The sequence below is a fragment of the Chelon labrosus genome, assembly GCF_963514085.1.
Source record: "Chelon labrosus genome assembly, chromosome: 7".
Lineage (NCBI taxonomy): Eukaryota > Metazoa > Chordata > Actinopteri > Mugiliformes > Mugilidae > Chelon > Chelon labrosus.
The window spans coordinates 5,378,152-5,394,993 of record NC_140343.1 but is presented as its reverse complement, the minus strand read 5'-3'; the positions used below and the strand labels follow the sequence as shown (position 1 = coordinate 5,394,993).

General features: G+C 37.0%; 1 protein-coding gene across 1 annotated transcript; it reads right to left on the bottom strand.

The window, feature by feature from the left end:
• Nucleotides 1-5,963: 5,963 nt before the first annotated feature.
• LOC311491119 (complement factor H-related protein 1-like) lies at nt 5,964-14,550 on the bottom strand (the record flags this gene model as incomplete). The annotated part of the gene is made up of 9 exons (XM_084548982.1): nt 5,964-6,179; nt 7,671-7,850; nt 9,010-9,240; nt 9,517-9,696; nt 12,453-12,638; nt 12,729-12,923; nt 13,173-13,334; nt 13,627-13,840; nt 14,521-14,550. The coding sequence occupies 9 exons, from the start codon at nt 14,548-14,550 to the stop codon at nt 5,989-5,991; spliced, it is 1,569 nt and encodes a 522-aa protein (XP_084405108.1). The 3' UTR covers nt 5,964-5,988.
• Between the last annotated feature and the right edge of the window lie 2,292 nt (nt 14,551-16,842).

Below are 16,842 nucleotides of genomic sequence, written 5' to 3'. Positions count from 1 at the left end.
TGATCTAACTTTGAACTGTAAACTGGGAAAAGGGGATGACCATTACTCTAAAAATGTCCAATTTTTTTTTTTATCTTTGATTGTTAAAATGTAACAGAAAGGTTAGTAAACAAATAATACAGCATCTGACTTCAGCTGGTAAACAATTAAATCAAGAGATGTTGAGTAACCAGGATTTGGCTTAATTTCTCAATACCACTTCATGTTCTTCATAATATGTCTTTTGAACATTTACATATGTGTCTGTGTGACAACAACACATTGCACAAACTCCTTCCTCAGAACATCTGACACAGACTTGACAAGTAACAATCACGATATTCAATTAGCAGGAATTCACTAAAGCCACATTTTGGTATGCTGCTGAACTGACTGTTTTTAGATTGTAAGAGCTGTGACTCCTTGGTCAAAAGAACTTACTAACAGCTGATGCAACTCCTAAAGTGTAAAGTTCTGCTACTACCATCTAGTTCCAAACTACAAAATTTGATTATATTGCTCAACATCTTCCTTTGTCAATATATTCATGATCAGTTTTCCTGAAATATTCCAAGTTTATTGTACAACACATTATTTGTCACGTGTTCTTTTACACGTCACAACAGAGAAGATATTAGCAAATTAAAACATCAGCTTTGTCAGTTGGTTTAGTTAGCTGATCTCAATGAGTACTGGGTATAAATCTCATCATAATATTGATTTAATATAGGAAATTATTTACACTGTGCTGATGCAGTCGTCACCTTTTCAATCCATGTCCGAGATGTCCATGCTTCTGAACAGGCGAAGCATTAGCAAGCTAACATTAGCTTTATCAGTTGGTTCATTTAGTTTAGCAACACAATAGTTGCTCATGGCAATTCCTGTATAAATATAAGTAATCTCGATTTAAGAACTGTTCTGTGTTGTGAGACTGTTTAAAAATACATAAAATACACTAGTAATACAGTGTAATACACCCTAACGCCTGTTGAAACTCAATAAATGTATTCAAACATTCTGCAGCTAGTTCAAGTACAAAATTGGCTTGTACTGCCCCCTTTGTAAATGTGTTTATGACTCTTTTCTGTAAAATATTCCAAGTTTACATTATTTAACACCATTTTTTCAAGCGTCTCCTCAGTTTCAGTAAACCAATTTTCCACATTAGCGTGCCTCTTTTATTTGTGTCAACAGGGAAGATATTAGCATGCTAACATTAGCCCTGTCAGTTGGTTCAGTTAGCTGCACTTAGCGAGCACTTGGTATACATCTCAGTATAATATTGATTTAATATAGAAATAGTTACTCACAAAGAGCTGGTGCAATCGTCTCCTTTTCAATCCATGTCCGAGATGTCCATTCCTCTGAACAGGCAAAGCATTAGCAAGCTAACATTAGCTTTATCAGTTGGTTCATTTAGTTTAGCAACACAATAGTTGCTCATGGCAATTACTGTGTAAATATAAGTAATCTCGATTTAAGAACTATTCTGTGTAGTGGGACTGTTTAAAAATACATAAAATACACTAGTAATACAGTGTAATCACAATAACTTACTAACGGTTGTTGCAACTCACTAAACGTATTCAAACATTCTGCAGCTAGTTCAAGTACAAAATTGGCTTGTACCACCTCCTTTGTAAATGTGTTTGACTCTTTTTTTTTGTGTGTGTTAAATATTCCAAGTTTACATTATTTAACACCATTTTTTCAAGCGTCTCCTCAGTTTCAGTAAACCAATTTTCCACATTAGCGTGCCTCTTTTATTCGTGTCAACAGGGAAGATATTAGCATGCTAACATTAGCCCTGTCAGTTGGTTCAGTTAGCTGCACTTAGCGAGCACTGGGTATACATCTCAGTATAATATTGATTTAATATAGAAATAGTTACTCACAAAGAGCTGGTGCAGTCGTCTCCTTTTCAATCCATGTCCGAGATGTCCATTCCTCTGAACAGGCAAAGCATTAGCAAGCTAACATTAGCACTGTCAGTTGGTTCAGTTAGTTTAGCAACACGATAGTTGCACTTATTAAAACTTATTTTTGTGAATTATAAAATATTTTAAGCTTATTATATATGACCACATTTTATCAAGTGTCAGGTCAGCTATATTGGTCATTATTGATTTTATTGTACCCCGTTTTCCTCGTCTAAATGTAAAATATTAGCAAGTTAACATTAGCTTTGACCGTTGGTTCAGCCCGCTGTACTCACAGTTGCAGCTATACTATTTTGTGTGCAATGTGTGGAATAATATTTTTGTTTTATTATTATTATTATTATTATTATTTAATTATTATTATTTATTCCATTTTGTGCAACAGTTGCCCATGGCATATTCCATTTGTCCCTTGGGGCAGACGAATCAATCGAAACTCTTTCCCAAAAACACTGGTCAATATGTAATATTTAAACTATTCTTACCACACACCGATGGCCTTTCAAAATGACACAGCTGTTTGTGAAGTTGATCAGCAGCAGCCTAACGTGCAGTTAATTAAATCTTTAATGAAATCTGTACCAATGAACTTTTAAAATATAAACAAAATGTATTTATTTATTAACTGTTAATCTATTAGTATGATTTGTTTTTTTAAATGACCATATATAATATTTATATTGGCTAATACTACTGTTTATTAAATAAATGATCATTCATTCGACTCAATCGATCCTAAGCCATACATGTCAAACTCAAGGTCCATAAGGCCCGCAAGATAATATTTTCGATGTATCCAGTGGTGGACAGTAACGAAGTAAATTTACTTGAGTACTGTAGGCCTACTTAAGTACAGTTTTTGAGTATGTGGGTTATCCGGCTCATTTTTGTCTGTGATACATGATATAAGTGTAAGTAAACTAGCCAACAAGTTGTTTATCCATCAATGTTACAAAACTGAATGTTACAATAAATGTTTAGGTATTGGTAAATATACTTCATGATGTGTTCAAATGTAACTACAATATGTAGAAATTGCATTTGTTGATGAATGCAGCTGAGTCTGTGTTCTGAGGCTTCTTGCCTTTATTTGTTTATTTTTGAGCTATAAACATATCTGTAGCTGAATCGCATCAGTGGATTGTATAATGATAATAAAGCTACTTTCCTTTCCTGTATTTCCTGAGATACTTTTTAAATACTTTTACTTAAGTATTTTTTTAAGCACATACTTTAGTACTTTACTTAAGTAATATTTTGACTTAGCTACTTTTACTTGTATTGGAGTAATATTTGACAAGGAGTATCTGTACTTTTACTCAAGTAGTGAAGGTGTGTACTCTGTCCACCTCTGGATGTATCAGAATCAGAACTGACCCGCATTTATTTTGCGTGCGTCAAGCAGGAACGTCAATCAGCTCCTCCTCCCACCTTTATTGACAAACTTGTCAACGTCTCATGGTTGCCTTGGCAACCGCTCAGCGTATCGGTACGGCAGCGCGGCGCTCTGAAGTTCATACGGTGGACCAATAATACCAAAATATGTTAACGGAGATTCTGACACAAAGTAACAATGTACCGGTTAGCAACGTCACTATGTCTTTGTAACCAGTTAGCAGACCAGTTAGCAGACAACGGGCTAAACACTGAAAGTGTCCGATAGCCAAATAACAGTGTGTTTAACACGGCATTAGCATGCTAACTTAGGACACCACGCAAAAAAAAAAAAAAAAAAAAAGTTCTGTCGAAAACAAATGACAAGCTTTAGGCGGGCCGGTCAGAGTCAGCCAAAGGGCCGTGTCATGCCCAGGTCTGCTCATGAGGTTATATCCAAAAACACAAAATCGAGTTAAGATTCATCATAACGCTCGCTTCAAGAGATTAATAGATAGATACTTACTTTTTCCAAATTCAAATCTTGCTGTGTACACACCCAAAGGGGAGGAAATTGCTGTAATAAAGCATCTTGATTGCATACCGATTTGTGCAGGAGACAAGAATGTTCCTTCTCTTTTATTGGAGGAAATCATTCGCTTGATTTTTGCTTTACCCCGATAAGGCAGGTAGTAGCTTGCTTATCAGTGTCACGACTCAAAAACCAGAGGGTCAGTCAGTGTTTTGGTTATTTTTTTTACCACAATGTTAAATCTGGGAGCCATTAGACGTGAGAAGCTGAGTGTCAGTTGCCTGGAAAACACCACCATCTTGTGGCGTCTCTAAACCAACCGTAACGGCAACCGGCAAATCACACTCTCTGCTCATAAGTCGTGCTGCAACTAGATGCTGGGAGGAGGCAAACAGAACATAAGTGGATGATGCTGAGCAATGTGGTATCTCAGTTATGACCTAAAGTAAATATTAGAGGCCCGTATAAAAACACAATAGATGCAATATTATCCAATAAGTGAAAGTAAGAGGATTTCCACACGTACAATGTGAAGGGAACTCAAGGGATTGGGACTAAATACAGCATCCTCTATGGCACACCATCCAAAACTTTAAATAAACTTCAGTACATCCAAAATTCTGCTGCACGTCTGCTCACCCACACCCGCTCCCGTGATCACATCACTCCTGTCCTCCAGAAACTCCACTGGCTCCCAGTTCCACAGCGTATTCAGTTCAAAATCCTCCTCCTCACACACAAAGCCCTCCATAACCAGGCCCCTTCCTATCTCACTGACCTGCTCCATCGCCACAATCCATCCCGCAGCCTCCGTTCATCTGACGCAAACCTCCTTACTCCACCACTCAAGACCAAGCATCGAACCTGGGGCGACAGAGCCTTCTCTGCAGCTGCCCCCTCCCTCTGGAACTCTCTCCCCAAACACATCCGCGACTGTACCGACCTTCCTACCTTCAAATCTCTGACAAAAACACACCTTTTTAAAATTGCTTTTAATGTTTAGCTCAGTTTATTGTGTTTTTGATGTTATATTTTACATTGTTTTGCTAATTTGATGTCCTTTTTATGTAAAGTGTCTTTGAGTATCTTGAAAAGCGCTTTTAAATAAAATGTATTATTATTATTATTATTATTAAACAGCTGTGTAGCCTTAAGAAAACCACTAATCAGTGAGGCTAACTGGAAAAAAAGGCTTCAGTTTGCTAGGGAGCATAAAGATTGGACTCTGGAGCAGTGGAAGAAGGTCATGTGGTCTGATGAGTCCAGATTTACCCTGTTCCAGAGTGATGGGGGCATCAGGGTAAGAAGAGAGGCAGATGAAGTGATGCACCCACCCTGTGGGGGCAGTGCTATGATCTGGGGTTGCTGCAGTTGCTCAGGTCCCATGTCCATTCTCTGATGAGTCACCTACACAATATGAGTAAGGTGGTCATAATGTTATGCCTGATCAGTGTATTTCTTTCACTGACTGTCACAGAGCTCCACTGAAGTCTGAAAAGTATTAAAATCCATCTGGGTGTAGTTTATAGAGGATCAGTCTCACATACACCATCCTGCTGTCATGAACAATCATTAGAGAATCAATGACTTCACTTCCATAACTGAAAATAGCTCTCAACAAATGCACTATTTACTTCTGCTTGAGTAACACTTACTAACAATACCATCTAACATCTAACCTGTTTAGAAAGATTTTGCATCTCAAGTAACAAATGGGTTAGAGGTGGACCCTGGATATGCCAGCTTTATTCTGTGAGTACAGCTCTCTGGTGAAGTCAGTACCACACATCACAGTTCCCACAAAGAAACATCATCATCATCAAGCATCTCAGGGTCCTGACACAAGACAATCACAGAAATATAGAATATCACCAGGCACTGGAAAGCAAATATATAAATATGCTGGACGTTGAGTAGATATATTTACAGTTCTGCATTACAGGACACCTTTTGTTTTTATGCTGGTAAGGAGTCACTTACGTAGAAAATTAACTTTAACACTTTATTCAAACCTGCATAAAACAGACTGAACAGAGTGAATATATGTGCTTTTATTACAATTACACAGCACCAAAGTACAAAGCCGGTCTAATTCTTCACTCTTGTTAAACATGTATATGCACACTCATGTCTATGACATTCAGCTAACAAAAAAAAACTTTACTCGCAAGTGGGCAGCTCAATAACACCATGAAGACAGCTCTGACGCATTCCCACTACACCAACAGGTCTTCCCCTGGTACACACAAACTCTATGTCATCATTGTGGGGTGAATACAGTTTATCTTGATATGAATATCTGAATCTAATATTACGTCCAGTCATGACTTCTTTATCCACAGTGCAGGGTTCTGCAAGAGACAACAGACAGATTGTCATGGTGTTGAATTTGAATGTTTTGTGTAACCTTGTTTGGTTTTTCTGGTGTTCCCTGTTTTATTTTGTTAAATTGAACTTTTACTTCCTGTCTGTCTGTTCCAGCCTCTGTGACTTCACTCACCTGTCTTGTCTTGTGTCTTTTGTCTGTGTGCTCGTCCCCTCATTGGTCTCACCTGTCTCTCATTATTCCATCAACCCTTGTGGTGTGAGTGCATATATAATCCTGCCCTTCCCTTTGTCCTCTGTCAAGTCATCTGTGATGTTACCTGTCAAGTTGCCGTTGGATTTTCTTCTGTGACGTTTCCCTGTTTGTTTTACACTCATGCTTCCTTGTGTTCTCGTGTTCTTCAGTTCTCCTCTTGGTTTTGGAACTTATCTGTTTTATTGAATGTGTGTGTTTAGATTATCCTGCCATCCCAGCAGCACCTTTTGTTCTCGTTTCATAAGTTTTCATTAAATTAGCTTTGTTTCCAACTCCTGCCTCTTTTGGGTCCTACTGCTATATAAGCTTAACACAAATAGTATTTTACTCATGTCATCAAAATACACAAATATACAGCGTACTCTCTATGTAATCATCTTAGTTAAAAAATATATATCTTGTGTTTCAAAAAACAGGTCTGTCTAGATATAATCAGAGATATATTCGGTTACGATACAGAGCAAACTGTGAAACATTAAGGATACATGGCCTTACTTTAATTTTATTCACTTTCAGGTTAATAAAGAACGTACATGACTTTAAAATACAGATACTTTATTCTGTGTAACCTATAGTTTATAGTTTTAGATAGATGGTTATTTATTTTAGACGTATAGTGCAACAATTATTCAGCTTTTTATCATAAACTGTTAACAGTGAGCTTTTAATTTCACTCTGCCAGTTTAAACTGAGGTGTTTTCGAAGGTTCAATTCTAGGTCCATTTATATCTGTGTATACAGTTTGCTGACCTTGGCATTTACAATTATTACGAAGATAGTTAAATCATAGTTTGTTTGTTTTTTTCAGTTCACAACAATAACCTAAAATAAATCCAGTGCTTATCGTCTTCCTATAATTCATTAGGCAGGAAACAACAGCTTGGATTTTAACAGGTTTTAAGCTGAAGATTTTTTTTACGCTCCCATCCTCTGGAATAACAACAACGGCCTTCTCTGCAAGGATTCCCAAATTATCAACATGTCTGCTCCTCAATCTTTTAGCCCTAATGGCTTTAATATCCCTTATAACTCTTCTACTGCGCTTCGTTTGAATTCTTAAATCTAAAAATCTTCTAGATCATTTACATTATTATAATATAAGTAATAAGTATTCTTACATTCATTGTATCGAATGACCGGGTTTAATATATTTAGATCATATTAATCACACTTCTGAAGTACAAATTAAAATTGGGAAGAAAAATGAGTTTGACCTCTGCAGGGTCCTCAGAGTACAATATGAAAAAGAACTGTAACTTACTGAGGCATCTAATGTCTCCAGTCCATTGACCATTGATGCAGGTTTTGTAAGGCCCACCTTCCATAGTGTAGTAATTTTGACAAACGTATTCAACCCTGTCGTTCTGGTTGTACTGTTCACGAGTCGTCCCCATGGTGTCTCCATCTTCCAGAGTGGGTGGTCTTCCACAATGTGAAGGATCTACGAGAAAGTGGGAAATGACAAAGAGAGTTCAGGTTTAGGAGTTATTCTGCTGTTCTGCTGCATGTTTACTTGTGACGTACTGTTGCAGTCATGTGTTGTGATCTTAAAACTGAATGCCAATGCAAGACTTTTTAAAGTCTACATTTATATCTACATCTATCTCTGCCTTTTTCTATAACTGGTATATAAATGTGCTGCTCACCTGGCTACATTTTAAAAAAATCTTAACATATAAGTTAAACATTTTTGATCTAGCCACATAAATTCATTTGTCGGGGTAGTTTTAATATTGTTGGTGCAGCAGATTATCGGCACCTGTGCTCTTGTCTAACTGTTAAACTCTTCCTCCACTACTTTTGTACTACACCCACAATGAAGCTGTTACATGTGGACATGCCAACTTAAAGACATTATAACCTAAGGTTTGCCTTGATGTTGGGAGATTTCTCTCTCCCTCTGTCTTTCTCCCTAAAGTCTTCTCTTGGCCCACACTGTGATGGTAACAGCAGTTAAAGGTTGCTCGTCCAAAAACAGACATTGTACCAGAGTCCAATGAAATGAGGCTTCCTTTGAAACTTCCCCTGTGTCATCTGTTGCATAGATCTTAAATACTTCCACACACTGATAGGATTAGTTTTTGGATTAAGAGGGAAGCACAAGGTCCAGGTAGCAGAGAAGACTGTAAAATTACTCTTTGTTTAAACCAGAGATGAGTGTCTTCAGGTCACAGCAGAGTTTTCTGTTTTAAACAAAGACCTTCAAGCGTCCAGTCCCATAAAACATGCATTACTCCTTTAGTTGCCAAAAGCAGATATTTAGGTTCATGTAAACATGTTGCTATATAAAAATGTTCTCATTATGTTTATTAAAAGTAACCTGGTCAGCATTAAGATAACTTTTCAGGAAGCTAGGGAGCTTTTCAAGAATCAAGAGCTACGTCTACTTGTGGCCATTCAGTCCTCTTCATCCTGAGAAACTGAACTGACACAAGTTTCAGCACCTTGTAAAATTCAAGGTAAACACAGGAAATCAAGTTCTCTGAGTTTGCAGTGCAGTGTGGCAAACACCTGACATCTGACCTGAAAACTCATGGATAATTTTTTCCCATCATTTTCAATGATAAGATATTAAAGGGCAGGAAAAGACTGTGACTTACCTCCACATGTTGGAACTTGACCACTCCACAGTCCATTTTCCAAACATTCAACAGTTCTACTCCCTTGGATCCTGTGTCCTCGCTGTTGGCAAGAAAACGTTAACGTTTCTCCTTTACTTAGTCTTTGTAGTTGTGGGGTGAATATTACGTTGGATGGCACAGAGGGGACTTGGCATTTCTCTGTTATGAGGAAGAGAATCTGTTTTATTAAAAAGTTCACTGTATAAAGTGTATCATTTTAAATCTGATGTACCCAAATGTGATGTCAATCCATGTGCAGGTCATAGTAAGTAGTTGGAGATTAGTTTTAAAAGTTTCATTAACACAGATGTTCCACTTAAGCATTATTCTGTTTTCACAATTTGGATAGAAATTGATTAGTATCTAGACTGTGTCTAAACTAATTTGTTTATACTAAGTAATGAATGAGTTCTGTGAATCATTAATGTTGAATTAAATATGTAAATGAAAATGGTACACCAAATAAATTTAAAGGAGTGAACATACTAGAGCAGGTTGGAAAGGGGCCACTCCACTCCCCAGTTCCTAAACACTGAAGTTCTGAATCCCCTTCCAGGTCGTAGTCATTTCTGCAGCGGAACTGTAACTTCTCACCAGCTCTCACTATTTCATTTCCTGACGGTGCAATAAGACCAGGGTCTATTGCACCAACTTGACATGTGACTCCTGAAAAACATAAACAATAAAGACAATAAAAACATTAAAATGTCAGCAAAAAAATAAACAAACTTGAAATTGAAGTTAATACCAAGCATGGCTGGTATTTAAGGGTCGGTCAAAGGCACTGGTGAACAAAGTTTTCCCCCTGAACTTGAAAGTCAGTAAACTTTGTAAAGGCTGAGTGGATTCATTTATTTGGATGTATTTCGGTTCAACAATATTTATATGCAAGTAGCAGTTCTTTAATGGATCCTATCATTAAACATAATTTGTGCAATAACAAACAAAAAGTACTTTCAGCACTGAACTTTAAATCAAGTCTCGTCCTTGATGGAGGCCATGTTTTCTTGTATTTTGTCTTCCTGTTTTATTTTGTTGTACTTACCCTCTCCTCTTGTCTTGACTTCCTGCCCACATGTTTTCCCTTGGACTGATTGCAGCAGCCCCGCCCTGATTGTTTGCACCTGTGTTGTTGCCCTTCTCTTGTGTGTTTAAGTCTTGTGCTTGGTGTTTGGCTTTGCCAGTTCGTCTTATCAGTTTTTCAAGCATCTCAGCTGTCAGGTCTTGCGTTGTAAGTCTTGCTTTATTTCCTGCTAGCTCAGTTTCAAATGAACCTGGTTTTGTTGCTTACCACAGAGTCGTGCTCTTGTGTTCTGCGGCCACTGAGTCGTGATAAAATGTTGATAGTAATAGACTGAACATTGAACAAAACTATCCTTCTGATGCAGAGACTTACTTTCACATATTGGCACACTACCGTTCCAGCCTCTTAACGTACAAATCTGAGTGGAATCCTGACTCACCATTCGATACCTGCAAAGAAAAATACTATAAGACTACATAGTACTGCAACATCACTGATAAGAGAAGTTTCCAAAAGCCTATTTCCAAATACCCTGCATTGCAAGAGTATTTCATGACTGTTCCAAAAACGTAGTCTTCACCCTTAATAATTGTATGCTGGCCATGAGGAGTATCACTAGGACGTGGACATGGTTTTACTGAAGTGAAAAAAAAAAAAAAAAGGTTATTCATCAATACCACTAAATATATATGTATATATATATATACATATATATGATAACTTTAATATCTTTCATATCTGTTTCTATGTGATGAAGCTACTGGACACTCAATCTATCGATCTATCTATCTTTTTCATAGCTAAGAATCAATAATGGGATCAAATCAATATAATTTTAAAACTAATTGCAGTCACACAAGCAACAACAAACTAGAGAAGAAAATCATTAAACTTTCAACAGCAGCACCGCTCACAGACTGACAGCAGTCTGAACACATACTGTATATTTGATGGTTGGACCTGATACATAACCTGTTTCACAAATTAAATGTAGAACACCTGCCTCTTGGTACTCAGATTTTTGAATGTGTATTCTGAACATGCTACCAAACAAACAACACAGGAAAGAGGGAATTTGGGCAGCTCTCCTTTACAGCTACATATACCAGTAAGTCAAAAAATTGTGAATATGAACACATGATCTTTAGCGTGTCATCTGTGAGACGACCAAAGGAATTACCACAAATTTAAAAATTAAAATCACTCCTTATAAATATCTTTTCCCTTTACAAGGAATTGCATCAAAAATGATCCATACAATGCTACAAAGGGAACTACTTGGAGAAAAGAACATACCCTGACCTTTTAGGTAGATGAAAAGAAATATAACTCTGACCTCACAGGAATGGTCAAGACAATTTACAGTAAAAAAAAAAAACCAAAAAACTAAAAAACAACACACACCAAATTAAAGCCAACAATATATTGCTACCACTGAAGAATACACAGTTTCTGTTGGTCACCACAACCAGTCAACAGTGTTGGAAGTACACTACAAAGTTTTCACAGTGTAAAATTCTAATGCTGATTGTACTGAGAGAACAGCTTTTTTGCATTTGCAAGGCAACAAAGTTGAAGCAATTTCAAATCTGAAAAACATTCTATTCTCTAACAGGTTCTCCTTACCTTTACATTCTACTGTTTTAATCCATGTGCCATTCTCACATGTTGCAGTGCCTTCAGCTATTGGCTCAGGTACGACACACTGGTACTCAATGACTTCTCCAGTCATATACATTTTTTTATCTGCTCTGAATCTCATTGTCTTCTTCTCATCTTTAAGCTTGCCACAGAATGCTGAAAGAACAAAAGACAGTCTTGTCAAACCAATTTTTTTTTGTATTAACATGTGTAGTCCTAATTTATTTTGCCTTGGTGTCACAGTTAATTGCTGTGTTTCTTGCAATGGAACTACATATAGTACATGTGTCACACAGAAGCCACAGGGTGGTAATTGTGATAGATGGTAGGAGTATTACATGCTGGTCTTTGATACCAAAAACTGAGGTTTACTTCCTAAGTCCTAAGTTCAGTATGACTGAGTTTGCGTCTCCTTGTAGACGTTTTATGCTTTAAACCGAGACAAGTTGTGACTTGTGTGGTTGTCCTGACTGAGGAAACTGACTTTAAAGACCAGAGTTTGTTTTTTTTGTAAGAGGCTGTCAGTGTGTTTATTTCTGCAGACTCACTTTTGGAGCCAGCCTCAAGTGGCCTGCCAGGTTGCTTCTTGGATGTAATGAAATTGTGTATAAACGGTCTTTAAACTAATAATAACATATCCATATACCATGTTTCGTGTTTAAAGTGCATAAAACTCAACAACATTTTTCTCCAATCTTTGTCTGAATATCACTGTTTTTATATCATTTTTTTTCCCTTTATTTTTTAATGTACATACGGATACACTGAATGTTCTTCTCCTCCCATTTCCCACGTTTGCATGTAATTGTGTCTTCTACCACGGTCGTATACTTATCACGGCACCGATAAGTTACTTCAGAGTAAGACAAATATTCCTTCTGATATGAAGTCGTAACAACAGCATTCTTAACTTTAGGAGGGGGACCACAGAGATCAGCATCAGCTGCAAGAGATGGCAGTATGTACAGTATTAAAGGATTATTGTTTTTAGAAATACTGTACATCTTACTAAATAATACTACAAATAACTCACATGTACAGATCATTGCCAGGGATAATCCATCTACATTCCATTGTCCTTCGCGACAGTTTATCTGACGGAGTGAAGCCGAGTATCCATCATCACAAGTGATCTGTAAAGTTTGGACACGTCCTTGTCTGGTCTCTAGTGTGCGTTGTGTTGCCTTCCCATTAGGAATCACAGGACCTTTTCCACATTGGCTTTGCTCTAGAGTGGATACAATTACAATTAAGTTTGTTCACTGTGAGCAAAAGGTCTGCATTAAATACACATTTATCCATTCAAAATGATGCTCAATATAAGATACAGAGAAGGAGAGGCACTGCTTGAATCCAGTGGATGAACTTATAACTAATAACGTGTTTTTGTCAAAAAAGTACTTTTAATCTTCCACCTGTGGCCAGAATAATATTGCACGGGTAAAATATGTTGCAGAAAGATAATAAAGATTATTACCAATGCATGTTAGGTCAGACCATACACCTTCATTACATTTGGTTTCAGCCCACCAGCCTTTGGTAAAAAGCTTATAACCCTCATTACAGGAGTAGTACGCTGTTGGCACTGTGTAATTCGGATGAACCACAAATCCATGCTCAACGACAGGTTTTACACATGCTGTGTTACAAATAAAAGCAGAAAGAGGTTAAACTCAAAAAGCATCATTCAAATGACAGTAACAAAGATATTTCAGCCATGCTTGTAGTGCGCCCCAGAGATACCAGTGTGTCAGCCCACACCTTTGGTCCAGACTGAAATATCTTCAGAACTAATAAATAGATTGTGTCATGTAATCTGGTATTCAATGGTTCCTAGCAGATAGGTATTGATATTACACAATCTAAATTTCACCACACTCACACCATCCTAATGAGCCATCAGATTATTTGTTATTATTGTATGTTCTTACCTGAACAGCTCTTAATCCCAGTCCATTCACCTTGTTGACAGGTAATAAATGTTTCTTCAGCACCGTGACTGCATCTGTATTCAACACGTTCACCATGTCTATAACCATCACTCCTGTCATTGTAGATAATGACTGCATTTTCAATGTCAGGTCTTTGACACCCTTTGTCTAGAAAAAATATAATAATGAGACAGTAAATAAAACAGACACATGGCTAACTTGCTTCAGCTTTTTTAGATTAGATTTGTATCATCAGATAAGAAGATTCTTCCAAAAGTCAAACTAAAATAAATAATAGATTTATTTGTTACGCTTACTTTTTCTAGTTTTACTCCAGAATTGTTTTTTAGTCATTGGCCTTCTGTGTCGTGGAACAAGCATTCCTTATATAAGGTAAGCATCCTCTAATTTGAATTATAATTTTGATATTATTATAAAATATAAAATTTTTAATCTTCATCTTCGTCTTCTCCCACTTATCCGGGTTTGGGTCGCGGGGACAGCAGCTTCAGCAGCTTCAGCAGGGAAGCCCAGACAGCCCTCTCCCCAGCCACTTCGGCCAGCTCCTCCGGAGGAACCCCCAGGCGTTAAATGTTAACGTTATGTTTGTTGTTTGTTTGGCTTTAATTAGCCCCGGTTTTACTGAAACTAAGATAATAATAGTGAGAAACTAATAATAATAATAATAGTAATAATAACCTAAGACAAATTAGGAAAATCAGGAAATTTAGTTTTACCATTTCTTAAATGTGTTATCAAGCCTAACTGGTTTGGGCACCCTTAATAACAATATCTTTCATTTTGTAATAGTGTACGTATGACAAATTATAAATTAAAAAATAGTAAGAACTGTATTCATCTTTTTTTACTGTACTGTTTAATGTATTTTCTTACCTGGACATTGAACAGATCCCCTCCAGCCATGTTCCGTACAGGTTAGAGTATAATAGTCCTGATTATACTTGCAGTTATACCTGACCCGATCCTCATACTTGTATACTGACTGAATATTTCCAGCAATAACTGCATTTTGGTAATCCTTTCTCATGCATGTGATCTCTGAAAAATAAAATAATAATGATATCCGAAGCAGTTATTCTTTACATTTATCTGAAAGTGGAAACTGTATTTCTTCACATGCAGCTGATACATCAGATTCAGATTTTTCAGTCAAGTAAAACATTTCTATAGTTTTCAACTTGTTTCTCCATATTATGCCTTACAATAATAGTGGCAACACCTCCATGTAAAGGCAATTACACCTATCAGTCCTGTATTCCAAATTGTATGGACATTAAGAAAAAGAGTATCAAGAGTATGTCAGAGTATATTTATCCTTTATCTTGTGGCTTCCCTTTCTGTCTTCATTCAACCACTTAGATGTTTGGAAATGCAAAATCTGCCCTTATAGTTCATTTGTGACTGGTGTGACAGGACGAGGACTGATGGACACTAATAGACAATTAATGAAGGACCTAGCTCTGTAAAATTTTTTCAGTTTTAAACAATATTACTGGATCTCTGGAGAAGTTCCTGTCATTTCCAGTTATTTCTGTAATTATGTTGTGGGGTGAGGTAAGTGTTAATGGAGGTGAACATGAAGTTGACTTGATCAGTGTCATGGAGTATATGACAGTGTGATAATTTCTAATTTAATTGTATTATTATTTTGTCTAAAGTACTGCATTGGGGAACAGGATGGATTAACTGTATCCTGAAGTGACTGAAGTTTCAGTTACTGATTTAGTCTCACCTCTGATTTTGCGTCTCATAGTTCCTGGGATATTTTGTTGGGAAGAAGCCATTGGGGTAAAAGACGACCAATACAAAATGGCTCCTTCCCCCATTAAAGACATGACATCAGTAAATAAATACAACACAAGGTTAAGTTCACAATACCTTGACAAAGTGGTTTTGGTGTCCATCCATCTCTGGTGCATGTGGCCCGATCACCTCCATTTGTGCTCTTGTAGCCTGATTTACACCTATAAACTGCAGTGCTGCCCACTTTTTTTTGACCCCAAGAACTCCAGTAACCCAAAAGTGGGTCTCGGTCATTGCTGCATATGATCTCTGTAACGAAAGAAAGCCTTGTCAGTCTTAAGTAATTGAGATGATCATCATCATAGGTTGGTAAATCAACCCACAGCAAAAACAATAACATCATTATCTGACACTAAAGTTCATGTAGACTTATACCTTGGCATACTGGTCCATGATTCCAGCTTCCATCCTCTTGGCAAAGAATCTCTGTTGAGGTTTTCTGTTCGTTCAAAATCCAGTAATTCTCTCCACAAATAACTCTTACTCTGTCACCAGGTGAAAAAGCACTTCTGAAAGGTGGTTCATATCGTGTTCCTTCGAGTGGTGGCAGGTTCAGTTCACATCTTACAGCTGCAGTTGTTGGAAAATAAAGGATATTATCTGTTAGTTTGTTCTAACAAGGCAGACTTCAGTACCATGACATCTAGACATCCATCATCAGTTTTCACTAGTCACAGAGTTATGTCTTCAGAATCAAGACTTTACTGCCAAGTATGTTTGTAAATACAAGGAATTTGCCTTGGTGTAGTTGCACACAGTATGCATGAATAAAATAAATAACAAATAAAATAAAATAGTAAATATGGAACTTGGCAAACCAGTTGTGTCAAAATTGGAATCATACAAGTCGCTGTTTAAAAACTGTTCAAGTGTACAATCTGTGGGACAGCAACAAACATATACAAATTTAAATCATTTTGTGTGTTTATCTCAACAGCAAAACATGGAGCAATTAATTCCATTTTAAGATAAAAAAACAACAACAACAACATAAAAATGACTGGATCTTACCTTGGCTTTTCACAAAGGTCAGCGTTTGCAACCACAAAAACAGGACACAGCCGTTGATTATTGTATGCATTTTCTCTTCATTACCCTCGATCACCAAAGCAAAGAGCACAAACTGAAGACTGAAATGCTATTATACATGGAATGAGATGTGCATTTTACAGGGTGGGGGGGACGTTGCTCAATGATTTACACAAGTATGTTCCAGCCTCCAAATATAATCTGAGGCTTACTGGCAACAGAAGTGACCACACACAGCGCCTTACATGACACACAAGATCCTTCAGAAAATCTACAAACACCACCGTGTCTTGATAATATTAGCACAGTATACAGTATGACTAAGATGCATACTGCTTAATAAGCTTGATAAATTAGGAAAAG